At 47.9% G+C, this 19,083-nt stretch overlaps 1 protein-coding gene across 2 annotated transcripts in view; it reads right to left on the bottom strand.

Moving 5' to 3' along the window:
• Positions 1-531: 531 nt before the first annotated feature.
• CLIC5 (chloride intracellular channel 5) overlaps positions 532-19,083 on the bottom strand; it is a 154,177-nt gene continuing 135,625 nt past the window's right edge. For both annotated transcript variants that reach the window (XM_032410162.1, XM_032410163.1), the window contains exons 5-6: positions 8,579-8,763; positions 532-2,008 (exon numbers count right to left, since the gene is read on the bottom strand). In XM_032410162.1, the coding sequence (XP_032266053.1) occupies positions 1,841-2,008; positions 8,579-8,763 (353 nt within the window). In that variant the 3' untranslated portion in view covers positions 532-1,840. The remainder of the gene's footprint in view (positions 2,009-8,578; positions 8,764-19,083) is intronic.

The raw sequence follows: 19,083 nt of genomic DNA, 5'->3' as shown, positions 1-19,083 counted from the left end.
CCTATAGTCACAAGAACTGTTCCCTCTCCATGCTCCGTTCTAAACATGTCTCGGGACTAAGTTCCCAGGGAGTCCCTGGGAAGGTTCCTTTAGGGGTGGGAATGAATCAATGCCTCCTTGCCCTTGCAAAGCTCTCAGGCTAATAAAACGTCCTACTGAGAAATTTCCTCTTCCTCAGTGGGCTCAAGGGGCTCCTGTTTCCTCCCTTCTGCTCAGATCAGAAGGCCACGTGATTTCTTCAGAGATCCCAGGAGGCAGGCCGGTCTGGGGGTGGCCGGGGTGAGGATATGCGGATGTTTCTATGGAAAGGACCGTGCTGCCCTGAGCTTCCTGAGCAACGAGCCAGGTTCAGGGGCTTTCTGGCACTCGGGACCTCACTCTACCCACAGGCAGCCCGGATGGGAGGACTGCTGAAGGTGACCGTCTATGGCGGTCTCACAGCGCATCACTAGGACAGAGAGCTGATGATTAGCTCATTTTTCTTAGTTTCCTCTGCACAGGTCCCCAGGCTTGAGCCGGGTGAGCTTTGAAGGAGGTGAAACTCAAGGAGAACGACTGAGGAGTGAAATACTGGCTAAAACACGTTCCTTTTTCATCTGGCAGGTGAGTCAGATGGCAGGAAAATTAACCCAGATGGGGCATCTACTTTTCCTCAAGTTCAAACCACATGGTTTCCCAGTCAGAAAGGCCCATGGACTTTCTTCCTAAGGTGTTCCATGATCATGCCATCTCTCACCCGTCAGAGATTGCAGCCAACTCAGCCAGGAGTCACACCCGGCTGGCAGACCCACATTCAGGAACCACTTGAAGAGACTGGGAAGTCAGTTTTGGCCAATTCTTGGTTGGTAGTGACATGACATCAGCAGTTCAAGACTTAGATCATGAGAGAGAAGACCTGTGTGAAGGATTCCCAGGGAACATCAAGCCTCATAAAGAACTTCTCTATCTTCACCCCCACCCCCACAATCTGCTTTCTCACAGACCAAAATTGACTCGTGGATCAGTCAAACCCAGGCATGGCATCTCCAACAAAACTACCCCTAAGCAAGCAAACCCCATGGCTGGTAGACCCCGTGGGCCTTTTGGCATCGACACTGCTCCCCCTCCCCTTTGCAGTCACCTCGGTCTGCGACTGCATGCCAGTGTCCCTTCCTCAAAAGGCCTGGACAGCCGAGAACCAGAGGCTCCTGTCAGCCAGATACACAAAAGCATGGCGACCTTCTCAGCACTGCAGCCGACAGAGACTGTCTGAAGTGGTGCCCCCGTCTGGTCTTCAGTGCCCCGTGTGACCGGAGCGTCAGAAAGCAGACAGGGACTGAAGGTGTATGTGCCAGTGGCCCAATCCACAGCCTGGCGGCTCTCCATTCACTCTGTCTCCCCACAACGCGGTGGCTCTCTTTCTAGCAAGAACTACGATGGCATCTGTCCTCGGCCGCGGAGTTACCAACAAAGAGGAGAGGGGGAGGGGACACGGTGTTGCATGTTCCTAATACAGCCGAGCAGCGATTCTGATATTGGCGGCGGGGCCAGGGACAGTCCCCTAGGTGGGCTCTCCAGCACTGGCCCCAAACGCACCGAAACCCGGACCAGGCCCAAAGGCTGAGCGCTTGAGTGTTTCTACCATTTCTGCTTGCAGATGCCCGCGTGATCAGATGGGGTCGGCTGGGACCTTCCTAAGAGGCAGCAGGCTGGGGTCCCACGAGGCCAGCGAGATGTGGAGGGCAACCAAACGCTGTTTCCCGACGCGGTGCGGAAGGGGAGTCTGCGAGGCCCGAGTTCTTTTGGGAGAAGCCAAGTCCTTCTGCTGCCGGGGGGTGGGGGGGGGGCAAGGCGGCCGAGCTCAGGACCGGCTGAGGCGCTTGGCCACATCGGCGTAGGCCGACTCGATCTCCTGGTCTGCCGCACACGTGTTGGTGAACTCATCCCGCGCGTAGGCGTTCTTCAGGTACCGCCACAGGCCCGTCATCTCAGCCGGGAAATCGTAGTTGCGGTACTTCTTGGCCACAATCTACAACACAGACGGCAGGACAGAAAAGGGCGTGAATGCACGAGACAAACCAGTGGGACGGAGTTAGTGCCGGACCCGGTGTGCGTGTGGTGGTGGGGGGGGGAACCCGGGTGCACGCGCGCATCACTCACCGCGAGCCCGCCCGCAGCAAGAATGTTTGTCATGCAAGGTGGGGGTGCTGCCTTCTTTCCATCTTCTCTAATCTTATTTATTTTGTAAGTCAATATAATTTGCCCTTTGACCTAGGCATTCTGCTTCGGGGAATTCTCCTTAGGAAATGATCACAAAGTTTGAGCTACCTATCTGTGATCACGGGACGAATAGTAAAAAATGCAATAGTGAAAAAATGGCAGAGGAAAGAAATGTCCTGCAATAGGTACGTGGATAAATGCATTATCATAGGTAAATACAATGCCATCCTGGAGAGCCTTTAGAAATGATGCTGCAGAAGAAGTTCCAGGCATCTGGAAAACTCTTTTAGATCATTAAGTGGGTGCCTGGGTGGCTCAGTTGGTTCAAGTGTCTGCCTTCGGCTCAGGTCATGATCCCAGGGTCCTGGGATTGAGCCCCGCATCGGGCTCCCCACTCAGTGGAGAGTCTGTTTCTCCCTCTGCCCCCGGCTCATGCTCTCTCTCGTGCTCTTTCTCTCTATCTCAAATCAATAAGTAAAATCTTTAAAAAAAAAGATTGCTAAGTTTCAAGTGCCGTGCAAAAAAATTAATAAATAAAGAATTTTTTAAAGTGCAGTATAATGCAATTTGGAGAAATATGTGAGGTGACTAGAAGTACATATACCAATATGTTACTAATGGTTATGTCTGACTGATAGAATTATAAATTTTTCCCGTCATCCACTTTTTTTTTACATAAACACCCTTATTTATGGGGAGAACAAAAAGCATAAAAAGTAAGTTAGATGTTGGACTGTACATGCAGGTTCAATGTATGATGTGGGAGTGAACAAATCGTAATTTCTATTCTCTTCTAGTTTGCCACATGTGGGGGCTGCGGATGGGCGTTCTGGGGAGGTGCTGTTTGCGTTGAAACAGTAGCATAGTGGTTAAGAACATGGGCTCTGGATCCCCACTGACTGGATCTGCAATTTTACTCCACTACCTAATAGCTGTGTGACCTTGGACTAGTTACTTAGCCTCCCTGAACCCCAATTTATCTCTAAAATGAAGGTAAATAGGACTTACCTTGGAGTAACAGATTAGTTAATACACATAAAATGCTTAGAGGGGTGGCTGGCTCATACCGAGTGCTCAAGAAACATTATCTCCTATTATAATTCACTGAGACCCATCTTCTGCCCATTTGCATGCAGAGAGGGTGACCTGTGTAGTTACATGGGGCCTCAAACTCAGAAGGGCTTGCTTTTGGTTCAATGCTCTGCTGTCACCATCTGGAAATTCTGAGTACTTTTTAACAGGGGCCACTTATTGTCACTGTACGCTGGGGTCTGCGCATTAGCTGGTCTTGCTTCTAGCCCTCTGGGGTCGGGGTGGGAATAGCAAAGAGTAGCCTTTCTCCTAAGCCACTGACTTCTGCCTCTTTTCCTTGCTTTCTTTTTAGAGAGGTCTTCAGACTGCTGGCCCTGGGATCCTCCCACTCAGAGAACCCCTGAGTTCAGCTACTCTGGGCTTTCATTTTCATTTTGGTGCCAGTGATGTTCAGGGTTCCCTGGAAAGCTACGCTGAGTGAACGCAATGATGACCTATTACATGAAAAGCTCAGCCTCATGGGTTTGACCGCATTCCCAAGGAGCATGCATTTTCCTCCTCCGTCCTCCTGCATCAGTTTGGACATTGTGTTACAATAGTAAGCTCTATTCTATTCTGAATTGCAGTTACTGTTTTAGTATCCTCTCTCTCTTCCCTAGCTTGTGAGCAGTGTAAGCAGAAGGACAGGAACCCCAGCTTCATTCTTATACTGCCTGATAATAACACTAGGATTTTTTTTTATTTTTTTAAGATTTTATTTATTTGAGAGAGAGAGAGAGAAAGTACAAGCGGGGGTGGGTAACAGAGGGAGGGAAGAGCAGGCTTCCTGCTGAGCAGGGAGCCCCAAAGACAATGGGGGGCTCAATTCCAGGACCCTGGGATCATGACCTGAGCCGAAGGCAGATGTTTAACCGACTGAGCCACCCAGGTGCCCCTCAGTAACACTGTTTATAAGCGTAGTGACACTAACAAGCGTTTATTTACTATGTGCTCTGCTCCAGGCTGTTTTAAGCACTGTGCAAGCCTCTTAAACCTCTAAGTAACTCTATAAGGAAGAGTGCATTATATTCCCATTTTACAGATGAGGGAAGTAAGGCAAAGAGAAGTTAAATAAGTAAGGATTCAATAAACAGCTGTATTGCATCTTTACTATCTTCAGGTATCCCAAATCAAAGTGCATCTAGAGTCAAATGGAAGAAACTCACTTAATTTTAGAGACTGCAGATCCTTAGCAATGAGCAGACTGAAGCCACAAGAGCGTAAATAGGTTACACCATGTGACACAGGAAATTAATTCAACCAGTATCTTTTGAGTAATCACTAATGTTTATATTATAGTCCTTGCTTTTCTTTTTTTATTCGGGTATAGTTGACACACAGTGTCGCATTAGTTTCAGGTGCACAACACAGTGATTGGACAAGTCTATATGCTCTGCTGTGTGCACCAGCAGGGAAGCTCCCATCCGTCACCATAGGACGCTATTACAGTATCATTGACTCTATTCCTTCTGCTGGGCCCGGTATTCCCATGACAGTCCTTCCCTTCTCTCCACGTGGCCACCCAGCTGTCTGCAAACGAGAAAGGTAGGGCTGTACTCAGAATCCCTTGTGTGCCAGTTATCCTGCTATTGCTGCTTATCTCCAAACCACCCTGGTGTTTGTTTCTTTGGGACGCTGGGGACGCTAGGACGCATGGGTGGGGACTCTGCAAATCACATCTGTTCTGCCAGGGACTCCCTGTTAGGCTCTTCCAAGAGGGGGCGCTAGAGAGGGTCTGCAAGGCTGGAGGAGGGAGAGGGGCCGCCCCTTTCTGCGGCGGACATCCATATCCCCTGCCCGTCAGACTCTCCTTTGCTCCAGCAGCAGCAGCTGAGTCCAGTTTTCTTGTTTTGCCACCACTGGTGGAACTAGGTCTTCACCCTGGCTGAGAGAGGCCAGCACACAGCAGTGACCCCCTGCAGGGGTTGGGAGCCAGCCCCCTGGGCCATGCCCTGAACTCAGCCCCCAGCGGCAGCTCAGCATGCCCCACCTTGGAGGTCCAAGGTTGGGCTCTGCAGGGGCCCCTCATCTAAGTTGCCAAGTTTTAGATCCTTCTGACCTCTTCCGTTGGCCTCCCCTGCCCTAGGGGGTCGTGGCCGCCCTATTAAGGTAGAACCTCGTGGTACACTTTGCCTTCCTGGTACTTTAGTACTTACTGCTTCTTTCTATTAAATTCTGTTGGTTAAGAGAACTGGTTTGGGGTAGTCACCAAGGAAGCCACATCCCCACAATGCTCTGTCCAGCTTAGGTGCAACTAAGAAGCAAAGGGGATGGCATCTGAGTCCCCTGGCAGAGCACTCGCAACAAGCAAATGCTGGGGCCAACACCCATTGCCAGTTCTCCTTGACCTCCCCCTGTTCACTGCAGGGTGAGGGTCCCCTGGGTTTTCCCAGGAGCCTTTGAGAAGCAGCTGTCCTGGCTAAGGAGCAAGACCAGGCAGGAGGGACGGGTCACAAACTGACAGATGGAGTGGCCTCAAGTCTCTCCATGCTGGGATTTGTTTTCATTTCTAAAGGATGCGCTATGAGATTTAAGACAGCAGAAGGGCGGCTTATGGATATATACTTGAGCTTATGTCTCCTTTGCTGTTTGCTTCAGGGGCTGAAGCAGGTCACTGTGCTAGGCAGGGGTCCCAGGGGCTGCTCTAGAAGGCCCACCATGCCCCTCCCTGCCCGGATCTGCACGCTCGGAGCCTTGGCCACATCGCTGGTTCTTTCCTCACATGTTGGCTTGCCTTGAGGATGAGGACTAGAAGGGAGCCAGACAGCAAGAGTTTAAACCAGGCTCTCAGGGAGAATGAAGATGAACCTGAACGAGAGCCAGGTAAGAGAGGGAGAGAGCGCGAGAGAGCGCGGGCGAGGATGTGCACACGGAGCTCTGACGTTCACAGGAACTTCCATGCTCATGGTCTGAATTTGCTCTTTCATATGAAAACAGTTAGCTCCCACAGCCCAGATTAGGTTTTGGCATCAGGAGCCAAACTGGAGGCCTGACTTGGCTCCCCCTTCACTCTTTCTGCAGGACGGGGCTTTGCCAGGTCTCTGGGATCTGATAAGCTGGATCAGCAGAAATCCAAGGAGACAGAAGGCAAGGCCCAGCCTTTGTCCCCTCGAAGGCCGTCCTCCCTCTGATCCCCAGCTTCTCCAAGTGAACAGCTCACTGAACTCCATCCAAGGACACGGGCGGAGCATCACCCTTTAGGGCTGCGAGGAGCGGGAGGAGTCAGAAGATGAAGCACAGGGCCTTGGGGGATCCATTTGTTTACCTTATTCGACAGGAAATTCTTGAGCAGGTAGTCAATACATGTTTGAGTATGACAGAAGAAGGAAGGAGTAAAGGAAGAGAGAAGAAAGAGGCAAGAAGGAATATACTTCATAATCTCTTCATTTAGGCATGAGAAAAATGAATTCCAGAAAGATTCAGTGACTTTCCCCAGCTCATGCTGTTAGTAGGACTAGGATGTGGGTCTCGTGACTTTCTGAATGGGGGGTCTTTCCATTACATCACGCTGACACACTGGGACTGAACTAGAATCATACCATCCCTAATGGTGCCACTTGTTCCTCAGGAAAAGAGAATAAAAGATGTTTCCGTGGGTGTGGTGGGGCATGCGGTCATTAAGAACTTAAAAGACATGGAGCTTGGCTGGACTTACAAGTAACCATTGGCTTGGCCCCGAACCCAAAGCGTCTTCATATTAATAGATTGCATTTTCCCGGCCCATCAGGAATGGCACACGTGATTCCAGCCCAGTCCCCAGCTTGGACCAAGTCCGATGGGAACACTAGTGCTTGCACAGCTCAGATTTCAGTTCAAGCTGGTTGTGCTCTGACTGGAAGGAAGCCCACATCTCTAGCTCAGGACTTCAGCTGGAAAACGATAGGCAGCTATCCAGCTGATAAATGATTGAATCTGATTCTTCTTAGTGAAGGGCAGAAGGAAAATGGTATGATAAAGACACAAGCGAGGTGATCAAATGGTCAATCAATGAGTATTTATGAAAGGGCCACCATGTACCCACCATCGTGCTTGGAGAAGCCACTCTCCCGATAGAGCCTATTGTCTGACTGAGACATATGATATAAATGTGTATAAAAGTAGAGAACAGTCTAGCGGTATGGTCCCACTGTGTGTTTCGCTCGGCTGTTGAAGGCCGGGAAAGGATGTGAGAAGAAGCATTAGTTTAGAGAACAAACATCGGGGCACACAACTATCGTCTTCAAAGAAGGTGAAACAGAGCAGCCCTGATCCATGCTGCTCCAGAGAACAAAGGGGAGCGGGGAGGCTGTTTGTGCTCAACATAGGGTGTTTTTAGGGGTGTCTGTGTGGCTCAGTCGGTTAAGCGTCCGACTCTTGATTTCGACTCAGGTCATGACCTCCAGGTTGTAAGATGTAAGATGGAGCCCCACATCAGGCTGTGTGCTGGGCGTGGAGCCTGCTTGAGATTCTCTCTCTCCCTCTGCCCACCCCCTTTTTTTTTTAAAAAAAAAAAAAAAGGAAAGATGTTTTAATGATCAGAGTCATCCAAAATGATAGGGCTGACTCGTTAGGCAGGGAGCTCTTCATCATCAGAAGTGTGCGGCGACAGCTGCATGGAAGCCTGTCACAGACACGCGGAAAGTGGTCCAGTGCGGGGGGCGGTGGGAGACAGTTTGGGATGACCTTGGAATTCCCTTCTTTCCAACTCTCGGATCCTGGAATTCTTATAGGACAGGATTACACTGCATTTGATCAGTGTAGGACAACCGTGGCAAGAAAATGCTGTCACTTCTTACAGCCTCCAGCCCTTGAGCTGATAGATGAGGAAGAGGATACACACCTGCCCTAGGGAGTTACTGGAGCGAAGGAGAAGGCCTGCATATGAAGCAGCTTCATAGAGATGTGGGGGTGTGGCCAGTGAAAACCTGGGAGGCAGAGGCAAGGAAGAAGCTCTCTCTCTCTTTATATATATACGTATAAATGTATGCATATACATATATATGTATGTATAACCACACATATTATAACAATAGCAGCTACTATGTATTGAGCCTTTATAATATGCCAGGCACTGTTGCTCCATATTTACTCTCCCAGCCAAGAAGTAAAAATAAGAATAAGAAGTAAGTAATATATGCCTGTTTTACTGAAGCTGAGAGTCTATACAGCCAGCAAGCAGTGGAGGCTGATTTTGGGTTCATATTCCTGTGACTTCAGAGCCCAGGCTCTGGACCAGCAGGTGGCCCTGTCCTTGACTCATCCATGCAGGTGACGCGGGCCTATGATGGAGTTGGATAAGGCAAGCGACCTGCAGGTAGAGCTGTCTTACCTTGACCACATGGAGTTTGGGCAACAGATTGCAGTCGGCCAGGGTCAGCTCGTCCCCATCTAAGAATTTGCGCCGGGACCTCTTGTCTTCATCCCCGCAAGTGTTGGCATCGATCTCCTCTGGGAGAGGGTTGTTCAGGTAGTCATCCAGTTTCTTCAGTGCCCTGGTCAGGCCTCTCTCAAGGGCTGGCATGAAACAGCAGAAGAATCTTCAGTCAACCTTCCTGCCACTGGAAACAACCAGGGGTCTTCAGAGTAAAGGAGCCTATCCTGAATTCTGTGCCCCTCCCATCACACCCTCAGCTCCCACACACTACAGAATACCTGCAAGCCATTAATACAACGCAGCAGGAGAGTGTTAAGTGGTCTGAAAAAGCAAACCTTAACCAAACAATAAACCCTGGTTAATCCTTTAAAAAAAAAACATAAATATACAAATGCAACCATTAGGATATATATCAAAGTTTTTAAAGTGCTCATCTCCAGTAGATAACAGTAATAATAGTCAACTTTCATTTTCTGTTTTGCTTCTCTATATTTTTCCAATATTCCACAATTAACCCGCATAAGAATTTTGTAGAAAGAAAGGGCTATCCACTAAGTAAACAACTGCTTAGAAAGTCTAGGACAGAGATACGCGTCAGACTTTGTGGAAGCATTAACTAAGGAGGCACCAACTGAGCCAACCTGAGAAGGGGGGTGGGGGGGACAAGGCTTCCAGGAAGACACGACATAGGAAAGTAAGCCACCCTGCTTGGTGTTGCCCCTACAGGACCAATGGATACCAGAAGGGCAATACTTCAGTTTAATCTAGAGAAGGTTGTTCTAAAAATCAGAGATGTCCAGAATGGAAGGGCCGGCGCACTAGGCAGAGGGCTCCACCAGACACAGCTGCATGGAAACCTGTCAAGGACACACCTCAGAGAATGAACATCCAAAGGACGACAATGTGGCAGAAGACTTTCAGTCTTGCCCCAATAATTTCCTATCCAGTAATTCATTTAGACACAAGAGTAGAACAAAATATTCAAAAGAGCAACAGCTAGAAGCCACTGTCACTCGGAACCAATCCATCCGAGAGTCTCACAGTCAATTCCAGGCACAGAACACTGGCCACCCGAGCTCCGAGGACAGGGGTGGAGGAGATGGCTGACTGGGCCCCCAGCCACTGCACCTATGTCATCACCCCATCCCCAAGGCTGTTTTTTCCCAGACTCCAGTGTAGAGTGTGATGCCGAGGTAATAGGAATCAGTCCTGATGTTAATTCTGGCAGATGAAAGAGGGATGCTGCCCCTGGGGGAAGAGCCCAGAGGACCGGGACTCTTACTTACTTTTTCCCAAATGTGCCTTCTGTTAGCCACTCCTCCATAACCCAAGTTTGTCTTTTCATAGAAGGCCTTTGTTTGAGACAATGAAACACCACCAGCCCAAGATAAATCAATTGAACACTTACTGGAATGTTTGAAAACAGGCTGGAGGTTGGACGTAGTTTCTCAATACTTCCTTCTCCCTGGTGTGGCATCTGAACTTGTACTTCATCATCTGCTTTGTGTTTCCAGTTTGGGAGAATAGAGTGAGCAGGGCTGGGAAAAAATGCTTGTATTCCCCTTAGTAATTGTCTAGACTAGGATGGGATTGCAAGCCTATTCAAGGACAATAGCAGAGGGTGGGGACCGAACAATAGTCATTATGGGCCCCACCCCCACCCCCGCCGAAGCACTTGTGATCTATATTGGGTTTGTTTGCTTCCTTAAAGCCCTCCACCCCTTTCAGTTATGGCGATTATGACAAAATCTTGATTCTAATGGAGAAAGGAAAAATCAAATAGAGTGTCTGCTGAAATCGGCCCAACGGGTATCAATCCAAGCGACAGAGATGGATGAAAGGAAATGAAATGTTGCAGACTGTAATTCCAAAATGCCCGCTGGAGACCCGAGCAGGCCATTGCATGAGTCTGTGCCCAAGTCCCCCAGTGTGGGAACGATCATGGCATTTGGTAAAAGAGGCCTAGAAGAGCAACTGGAGTTCCTTGGGAGGACAATTCTGGATACATCTCAACTATGTCTCCATGAGCTCTTGAGGTGGAAGGATTAAGTGTGGCAGTGGGCATGGCTGTCACCTTATGCCATAGCTGCGACATCTATGTGACATCCCGAGGGGGCGTGTGCTGAGGATGTCCTCCGCTGGTCAATGTCATTGCTCGAGTCTGTGTATTTTTGATCAGGAATGTGAAGGGCGCAGTTGGTGGTAATCATGGTAGAGAGAAGAGGAGGCGAGGCAGCAGGGGAGGGACTGCGTGGCCTGGAGCTAAGCCTGTGTTTAAATTTCAACCCTGCCCAGGGTGGATTTATTATGACGCTGCTCAAGTTTGAGCTTCGGTTCCCTTCATCCCATGGGCCCCTTCCAAAGCCTTGAACTTGATTTTTTTTAAAATTCCTTATTTGTATTTATTCTATTGGCTTCAGACCCCACAAATCTTGGGAATGTCTCTGATCCTGGAACTCACGACCAAGTGTGACCTTGGGCAAGCTCCTCGATGTCGCTGAGTTTCAGTTTTCTCATCTCAACTGTGAGATGAAGATCCCCAATCTTCCTAAGGCCTGACTCGGATTATGCAGGGAAAAGTGCCTCATACAATGCCTGCCCCGTGCTAGGACATCTCTATGATTTGCTCTTGCTAGTGCAGGACCAAATGTGACAGCTATCTGCTCTCTGTCCCTGACCCCATACTCTCCATCAGTTATATTCCTAAAAACTCCAAGGTGCGGCAGAGAAAGAGAGATTCTCAGAAGCTCCAGTTCCGAGGCCCAGGCCCCAGAGATGACAATCAACAGCCCAGAGCTTTGCATCCCATCCTGATGTAATCATGTACAGCCACAGCCCTGTCCCGGACGCTCCGTCAGGATCCTTCTTGGTGATCCGCTGTGTGAGAGACATGGCCGGGGGGAAGCAGACACAACACGTCTGTGCTGACACACAGCCATTCTTCTCGACTAACAGATACCAGCACTGATACAGCTTCTGCCAGTTCTTTTCCCTCCTACCTGCCAACTTATTCCTCTGACCCTGGCTCGATCTGGCATCCACAGAATTCAATTATCTCTTTTGGCCCACGGCACCCAGGTCAGAAAACCACTGGTGAACTTTCTGCTCAGATAAGAGTGAGGGGGATTATAAAAGAAACCAGAGTGACAAGGAGATGTTAATCCCGTCAGTGTTCCCATTTGAAACCCTCCTCTGAGTAGCAGGATAGGGTAACCCTCAGACCACAGCAAGCCTGAGGCCAGGGGACCCTGAGACCCGAGACCAATAGAGGCCCAGGCACTTGACGGGTCCCCCATCCTTTAACTGCTGTCTGCCCCTCTCCACCCGCCCTTCCCGTAAAGATTTATTCGCTACCACCCGCAAATGCGCTGGGTAAAATATGTGACGAGGAAACAAGGGGAATAGTTCATAAATATTCTCAGCCATATGCAAACAATCTCAAATTTATTTTTCTCCTTTTTAAGGAGGAAAAAAAAATCCACCCATTCCATGATCACTTCCAGATTCATTGAGGTTGATATTACATAAGAACCAATATTGTTTTCTCGTCGTAGAGAAATAATGACTTGGAAACGGCAATTTGAGCTAAGAAAATAATATACTCTTACCAGGGCATGGAGGCTGAATGAGGACCCGGGAGCCAAGACTGTAGCTCAGCCTCCAACCAGCTCTTGCAAGCACGGCTCAACCCTGCTTTGCTGGCATGCTTTGTGCAACAGGGGTATCCGCAAGCACCACACAGACTCTTTGGGGCTCAGAACTCACGTAGAGCAGAACGGATGTCAAAGGTGCTCTTTGAAAGGACAGGAGCAGCTCTGTGGGTCCAGGGTCCTGTACCCTCAGCTCCTCACGTGTGTTTTCTCTCTGGCACGTGAAACTTGCAGAGAGGTAAGAACAGGGGGCCACCTCTGACCACCAGCTGCAGCCTGGACGGGCATCTGTTCAATTCTCCCATGGAGAAGACAATCATGGCTATTGGGAGCTGGCCCCGGGCCAAGGACCCTCCGTCCCGCTGTGCCTCTCACATGGCTCTGATCCAGCACCAGCAAGAATTACAGTAAGTGAATGTCTGAAATAGACTGGGGATGTTTACACAACCTATCATTTAAACACACAGTGAAGCTATTGAGATGGGAATTATTATTCATACCCATTTAAGAGATAAAGAAATTGAGTCTTAGACTTTCCCAAGGCACACACGCATGTGCAAGCCAACTGTTCCCGGGATGCACACTGAAATTGTACCTTGTTTGGTTTTTAACTGCTTTTGTCTTCCTTACGAGCACCAACCCCTGGGTAATGGGAGAATGACAACTTTATTTTAGTCTGTTCTGGATTACAACCTAGTCTGATGTAATAAACAGTCCCTCTAGAGAATTCTCAGTCTCTTTTGCATAAAAATGCTCAGTTTCTCAGAAAGTCTCCATCTCCTCTGCTCTTCTCGCTGGATAAATGGGGGGGGGAGGTTGCTGTGACCTTCTGGCCTTGGGGAGATAGGGGCCCTGGGATGAAGCGGGTGGAAGGCTTTGGGAAGCTTCCACAGGTCCTGTGTCTCTTCTCAGTTCCCTCTTCTCAGCAAAACCTCCACTTCCTTCCAGATGTTGAAACTAGGGTGGTGGTCAGAGGTAGGCTGTCCAGCTCCCTCCAAAGCCCTGGAAGGATACCTAAGCAAAATGCCACATGGCGCTTCCTGGATGCATCTCTGGTTCCCTGACCCTTCTATCTGTCTCTTCTCCTTCATCCCCAAATCCCCTGGGCCAGAAAGGGTATGCTTTCCTTTATATTTTCCTATGTCATATAATCCATCAACCACAGAACAGCAAGTCTCCCTGGCCCACTGCACGGACCTAAGGGCCATTTCTTCTCTATGAGCTGAGTCCTCTAGGCATGGCTCTTAATGTGCTAAAACTGAGAGATAAAGGAATTTAGAACATTTTAAGACAATAGCTTGGCTTGTAAGGCTACTGTCTTGTTGAAAATGCTATTTTGACTCAGCAGCTAAATATTGAATGCTCTTTTTTCTTTCTTAGAATCCCTTCTACAGAATTCTTATCTGTCATGGGGCCGATGGATGCTCAGGACAGGTTAGAATCATGTGTTCAAGAAAGACAAAGAGAAAAGTATTTTCAAATGTTAGCCCTATTCAAGTAAGGAACAAAATCAGGATTTAAAAACAGGATTGTTGGATTCCAAAACTTAAATTTCTTTTACTCTGCAAAGCCATCTCTGGGTGCCAAGGACTGACCATGGCTCTTTGGGAGTCCACTCAGCCTTCCGTCTTCCTTTCATGCTGTAGACCTTTCTCACAAGCCCTTATTTACCTAACAAGAGTGTGGCTATTAGGACACCACTCCTCATGCCTTACCTTCCAGCTAATTTGATAAAATATCTGTGTTCTTCTATTAATGGCTTGATTTTAGCTGGAATTCCTGGTGCTCTCAGTGACCATCATTGGGTCTAGAAGGAGTTATCTCTGAGGAGAAAGCCTACCAGGACCCTTCACACCATTTCTTAGCAACAAATACTAACTTTGCCCCTACTCAAGGCCAATGCTGTCACATTGTCCATGCGACAGCAGAACGTCTCGGTGAAAAGAGAGAAATTCATTTGAGTTTTTCCTATGATGAAAGAAATATCTAGATATTGAGAAATACCTGGAGGACTGGATGAAGTTTTTCCTTTTCATCTCTTTCGATATCATGTCAATATAACAACAACAACAACAACAAAAAGCATAGCTGTGGTTTGAGGGAGGCCACAAAGGAGATTTCTCTGGCCATCACCGTATTCTTGGAGAGAAAATACAAAGATGGCCACACCTTGTTGGCATCTGATCGTTTTAAACATGAATGATAATGTGACAGGAACAACAACAACAAAAAAATCAAATAGTAAGAATGTAATATCATCTCTCCCTCACCTTTCTGGAGGAAGAAGCCTTTCCTCCAAAACAGAGAGGTCATATTGCTTTACACAGATGCCCAAGGGCCAAAGATCCAGGAGAGAGGAAGAGGCTATGCAGACGGAGAGTTATGGGGGTGGGAGAAGAGGGGGTGCAGGTCAGGTGGGCAGGAACATAAATATTGTCATAAAGAGGGCAATTTTAACAGAGACAAAGATGTTCTAAGGCAGGGGGTGGGGGTTGGGACATTTGGCTCTGTGCTGGGCAGTGTAATTCCCTCCCCTGTAAGAAACCTTCCGTAAAGATCGACATTCATCTTTCAAGTTTAGGGAATTGGAGTCATGTGGCTTTTCTCTGTTGCAGAAGTCCTTAAAGAGAGAAAATGTAGCCCAGCTATAGTTGAGTTACATAAGTATGAATGACCACATAAGGGCAAAATTATAAGCAGGTGGGAACTAGGGTTCATACCCTCTGACCCACAGTGACCCTTCTGGAACACACAGCAGGTAAGGGGTAGCTGATCTGCGTGGTCCTTTTGTCTCTCAAAGCATTATCTATGCCCAGTTCTTCAACCACAGAGGCAGAAATGGTAGCAGGGTTGTAGAAGATGGGAATGAAGCTTTGTTTCAGGTGTGGTGAGCCCTACTCTCCTGTGCCTGGGCCCTTTGGGTATGTTAACACATCATGGATATCAGCAGGGAAGGGGACAGAGAGATTCTGGGTTGGGTGTCACGTAGCCCTGCACTAGGCTTCTCCAAGAGGTCTCATGATCTTAGACACAGTCACAGAGCGGCACATCCACTCTGTTTTTGAAGAGATCTGAGTTCGAATCCTGCACTCGTTATGGTTGTTCACGGGTTGCTGTTAAAGCATCTTCTACAGACTCTGGTGCACAGAGGGACTTAACAAAAATGAGCTATGATGATTACAGCTGTCGAACTTCAGTTTATAAGAGGATGTGAGGGAAGGACAGACTGAGTGCCCCTCCAGGCAGAAGCCAGGTGTCTGAAGTGAGGCTTCTCTGAGCATCCAGGAGCCTCCCAGGTGCAAGGGGAAATCCTGGACAGCTCAGAGCATGGAGTGTACTCTTGCATTTCCAACATGTCCGCGATCCCAAGTTGCCTGGAATCATCATCTCTTTTGGGTTTGGCATTGCTCTCTCCAGGCTATGGGACTGTGTCAGACTTTCTTGGTCTGATAGTTTGGAGAATTCATGTCCACCTTAGGCATGAGACCAAGAACATTAGACTTGGCCTCACAGCCAGAGAGGAGGATGTTGTCAAATGGGCTCTAGCTGTGAAAGACCCAGGGGCTCCCATGTGGGAAGCAATCCCCAGGCCTCCGTTTCTAGGCACTGGTGAAAACAGGAGAGGTGGGAAGACAAACAGTGGTTTATGAGAAAGCAAAACGCAATGGCAATTTCAACAGATTCCCTCCCGTTCCCTCTTGCAGCATCAGCTGAGTTTGAGAGGAGTCTGTAGTTCCTGCTGCCATGGGTATTGTTTGTTTGTTCTAGAAAAGATTTCAGCCTTGAATGGGAGGGCGAATTAAATGACAAACTCCCAAGGTCCTTTCCAGTAAGAGGTCAGCAAATGATTCTTTAGTCCCAAGGCAGGATTCAGGTCTTACAACTATGGAGGACTGGAATATAGGACACTGTTGAAAACCCCCTAGCCCCCTTTGGTGGAGAGACTCACCAAGAGAATGGGTCTATATTTCTTTGAGATATTTCTAAGTAGTCAGGGATTTTTCCTTGAAGAAGAGACAGATCCTCTGTATAGCTTCTTCCCCAAGCCGTAGAGGGGATCATTGTGAAGAATCAACACAAATCAACCCGATATTTGCCTCATGTTGAAAAGTATGACTCCCAATAACAAATAAACTATATATATACACGTATATACATATATGTATATGCATTTGGCTATGTTTAGCATACCAGCATGGTAAAGAATTTAGGACAACCTTGGCATGCCTTTCACAAAATATTTTTTTTAAGTATGAAGGGAGGTATGCATAATATAGACACTTCCAGATTCTGATAATTTTCTAAATCTAAAAGCCACAGTGAATTCGAGAAGAAAGATGATCATGTATGTCTTCAAATTTAGGTTTCCTTTTGTAGACACACCCTGTACTCTGTAAGCTCCCCCAGTGATAACTTATCAACTGGAAGAGAGAGAGAGACAGAGAAAGACTGACTCCAACTGGGGCCAGCCAGTGGAAAGAGGAAGCGGCAGAAACCGGCCGGGGAGGGTGTGAGCTGGCTGGGGCTACCCGCAGAGAATGTGTTCCCCGGTTAGGGAGCCCTGCCCAGACTTCAGCCACGGGGTGGTGGCGACCCCTCCTGGCCTGTCCTCACCCAACAAAAACTGCATTTTCCACGGCCAACGTGTAAAACATGTATGTGTGTTTTCTATTAGCCTTTCCAGAAACTCATAAATGGTTGTAAAAACCATTGTGCTAATAGAAAGAACGACATAAATGCTGACTGGAGCTATTAATGCTGGTTGTAGTTTATGTAGCCGACTGAATCAGGCTGAAAACTGAGATTTTTATGGTTACTTTGTAACAGGTTATTTTTAAGTATCAGGCCATAGATTAGGCTCAGTCGTCATATTCAAACACTCGGAATGAACTAGTCAAGGGAGATCCTTTCTCGGTCCTCTGTCCGGCGTTTGGACCCGGAGACCTTCTTTCTCAACACTCCCTCCCTCCAAACACTCAGACTGAAGTGATTTAGCCACATTTTGTCCTGTTCATCCTCAAATGCCCACATCTTTTATATAAGAGCCATTAACAAATTTAGAACCCGGCCACCACAGCTCTAAATTTAAATAATTACCGGTTTCCATTATTCTGTGACTATCCTGTAAACTCTCCCCTGGCTGCCCGTTCTGTCCTTTGTTAACGCATCTCTGCCCAGCACCCATGGTGGGTGGGCCACTTTCGGTGCCCCTTGCCTCCCATGGATGCCGAGTCAGGACTCCCCGGGTGAAGCTGAGATTGTGTGGTATATTTGGGAAACACACATTGTGTAGTATATTTGGGAAATATACAAACTATATGTAGTATATTTGGGAAACACAATACTCCCGACCACACACGGGCAGTTGTTCCATGGTTTATGGACTGATTGGATCACAGTTTCCTAAATGACCTGCCTACTCTTGTTTAAAAACTCAGCACCACATGCCTTTTAAATAATGGATTATTTAAATGTATCATGTATACAGGTCAGGTGCACAGACTATGGGACGAGCTGCCGGTGTGCGGATCCTGGCTCGGCCACCTACTAGCTTGGGCAGGCTGTTTAACCTCTTGTGCCTCAGTTTCCTCCTCTGGCGAAACAGAGATCATAACAATGCACACCTCATAGGGTTGCCATGAGTGACACCCATTGCAGGCTTCGAACTACGTCCACCATGCAGTGAGCAGTTCTTATGTGCAAGGTGGGATGCTGCTTGATGTAGAAAAAGCAGAGCATACAAAAGAGGTAGTAAGTTCTTAGAGTTGCAAGAAAAAAGTCTGCCTGATAAATATTGTGCTTGACTTGTCCTCTACCCTGAGGAAGTCACCCCAGATGAGTTATGCAGTGTTTTCTTGAGTATTCAGCTGGTCCTTTCACTCTGACTCTGCTGTCGTAACCACAGTCCCACCTGAGCGAGCCTTGTTCCTCATAGTCATGCAACAGGGCAACCTTAGAGGGTAAGTTTTGCAGGGGTAGGGGCGAGGGATACTTTTGCAGAATTCCCCAGACACGCCACAATTATATCCTCCACCTCCCTTGCTCAGAGCAGCCCTCTGGGTGCCCGCACTTGCCTCCACATGGATTACGGTCTCGGGGGAGAAGCTATCCGCTGGGTGTCTTAATTGCACAGCTTGCATCTTCTAAAGTTTGTGAGTCTTGCATCTTCTAAAGTTTGAAGTCAGGGGGTTGCAGATTAAGGGTACGATTTTATACTTCTATTTATTTATTTTTTTTAAGATTTATTTATTTGAGAAAGATAGACAAAGAGAGAGCAAGTGGGGGGAGGGGCAGAGGGAGAGAATCTCAAGCAGACTCCCCCGTGAGCGCAAAGCCTTACATGGGGCTCCATCCCAGGACCCTGAGATCATAACTTCAACTGAAACCAAGAGTCGGATGCTCAACCAATTGAGTCACCCAGGCGCCCCTATACTTCTATTTCTTAAAATCTAGGTGGGGTAATGATTCAGAGTTGGTCAACCCCAAAGGAGAATTTGAAATGCTATGTCTTTTTTTGGCATGGCTAGATCAGATATTTTCACTGTAGTTTTTTTTTTTTTTTAATCACCTTAAGCTGAAAGTGAGTTATATGCAAATATTCACTCTCACCTTCTTTGTTACTAAAAGAACCCAGGTTTCCTCAGAGTGGTAATGTGCCCAGTTAAAAATACTTATCTTCCCAAACTTTTACTAGAGAAGGCCAAATGCCCAAATTATGACCAATGAGATATAAGTGGAAATTCATGGATTGGCTTCTGGGAGAGAAAAGACAGATACAGCTGCCCTTGCCTGGAACTCAGACGCAATGTC

The sequence above is a fragment of the Phoca vitulina genome, unplaced genomic scaffold, assembly GCF_004348235.1.
Source record: "Phoca vitulina isolate PV1807 unplaced genomic scaffold, GSC_HSeal_1.0 scaffold11, whole genome shotgun sequence".
Taxonomy (NCBI): domain Eukaryota; kingdom Metazoa; phylum Chordata; class Mammalia; order Carnivora; family Phocidae; genus Phoca; species Phoca vitulina.
Note: the sequence above shows the minus strand (reverse complement) of the source record. Positions and strands in the feature narration are given on the sequence as shown.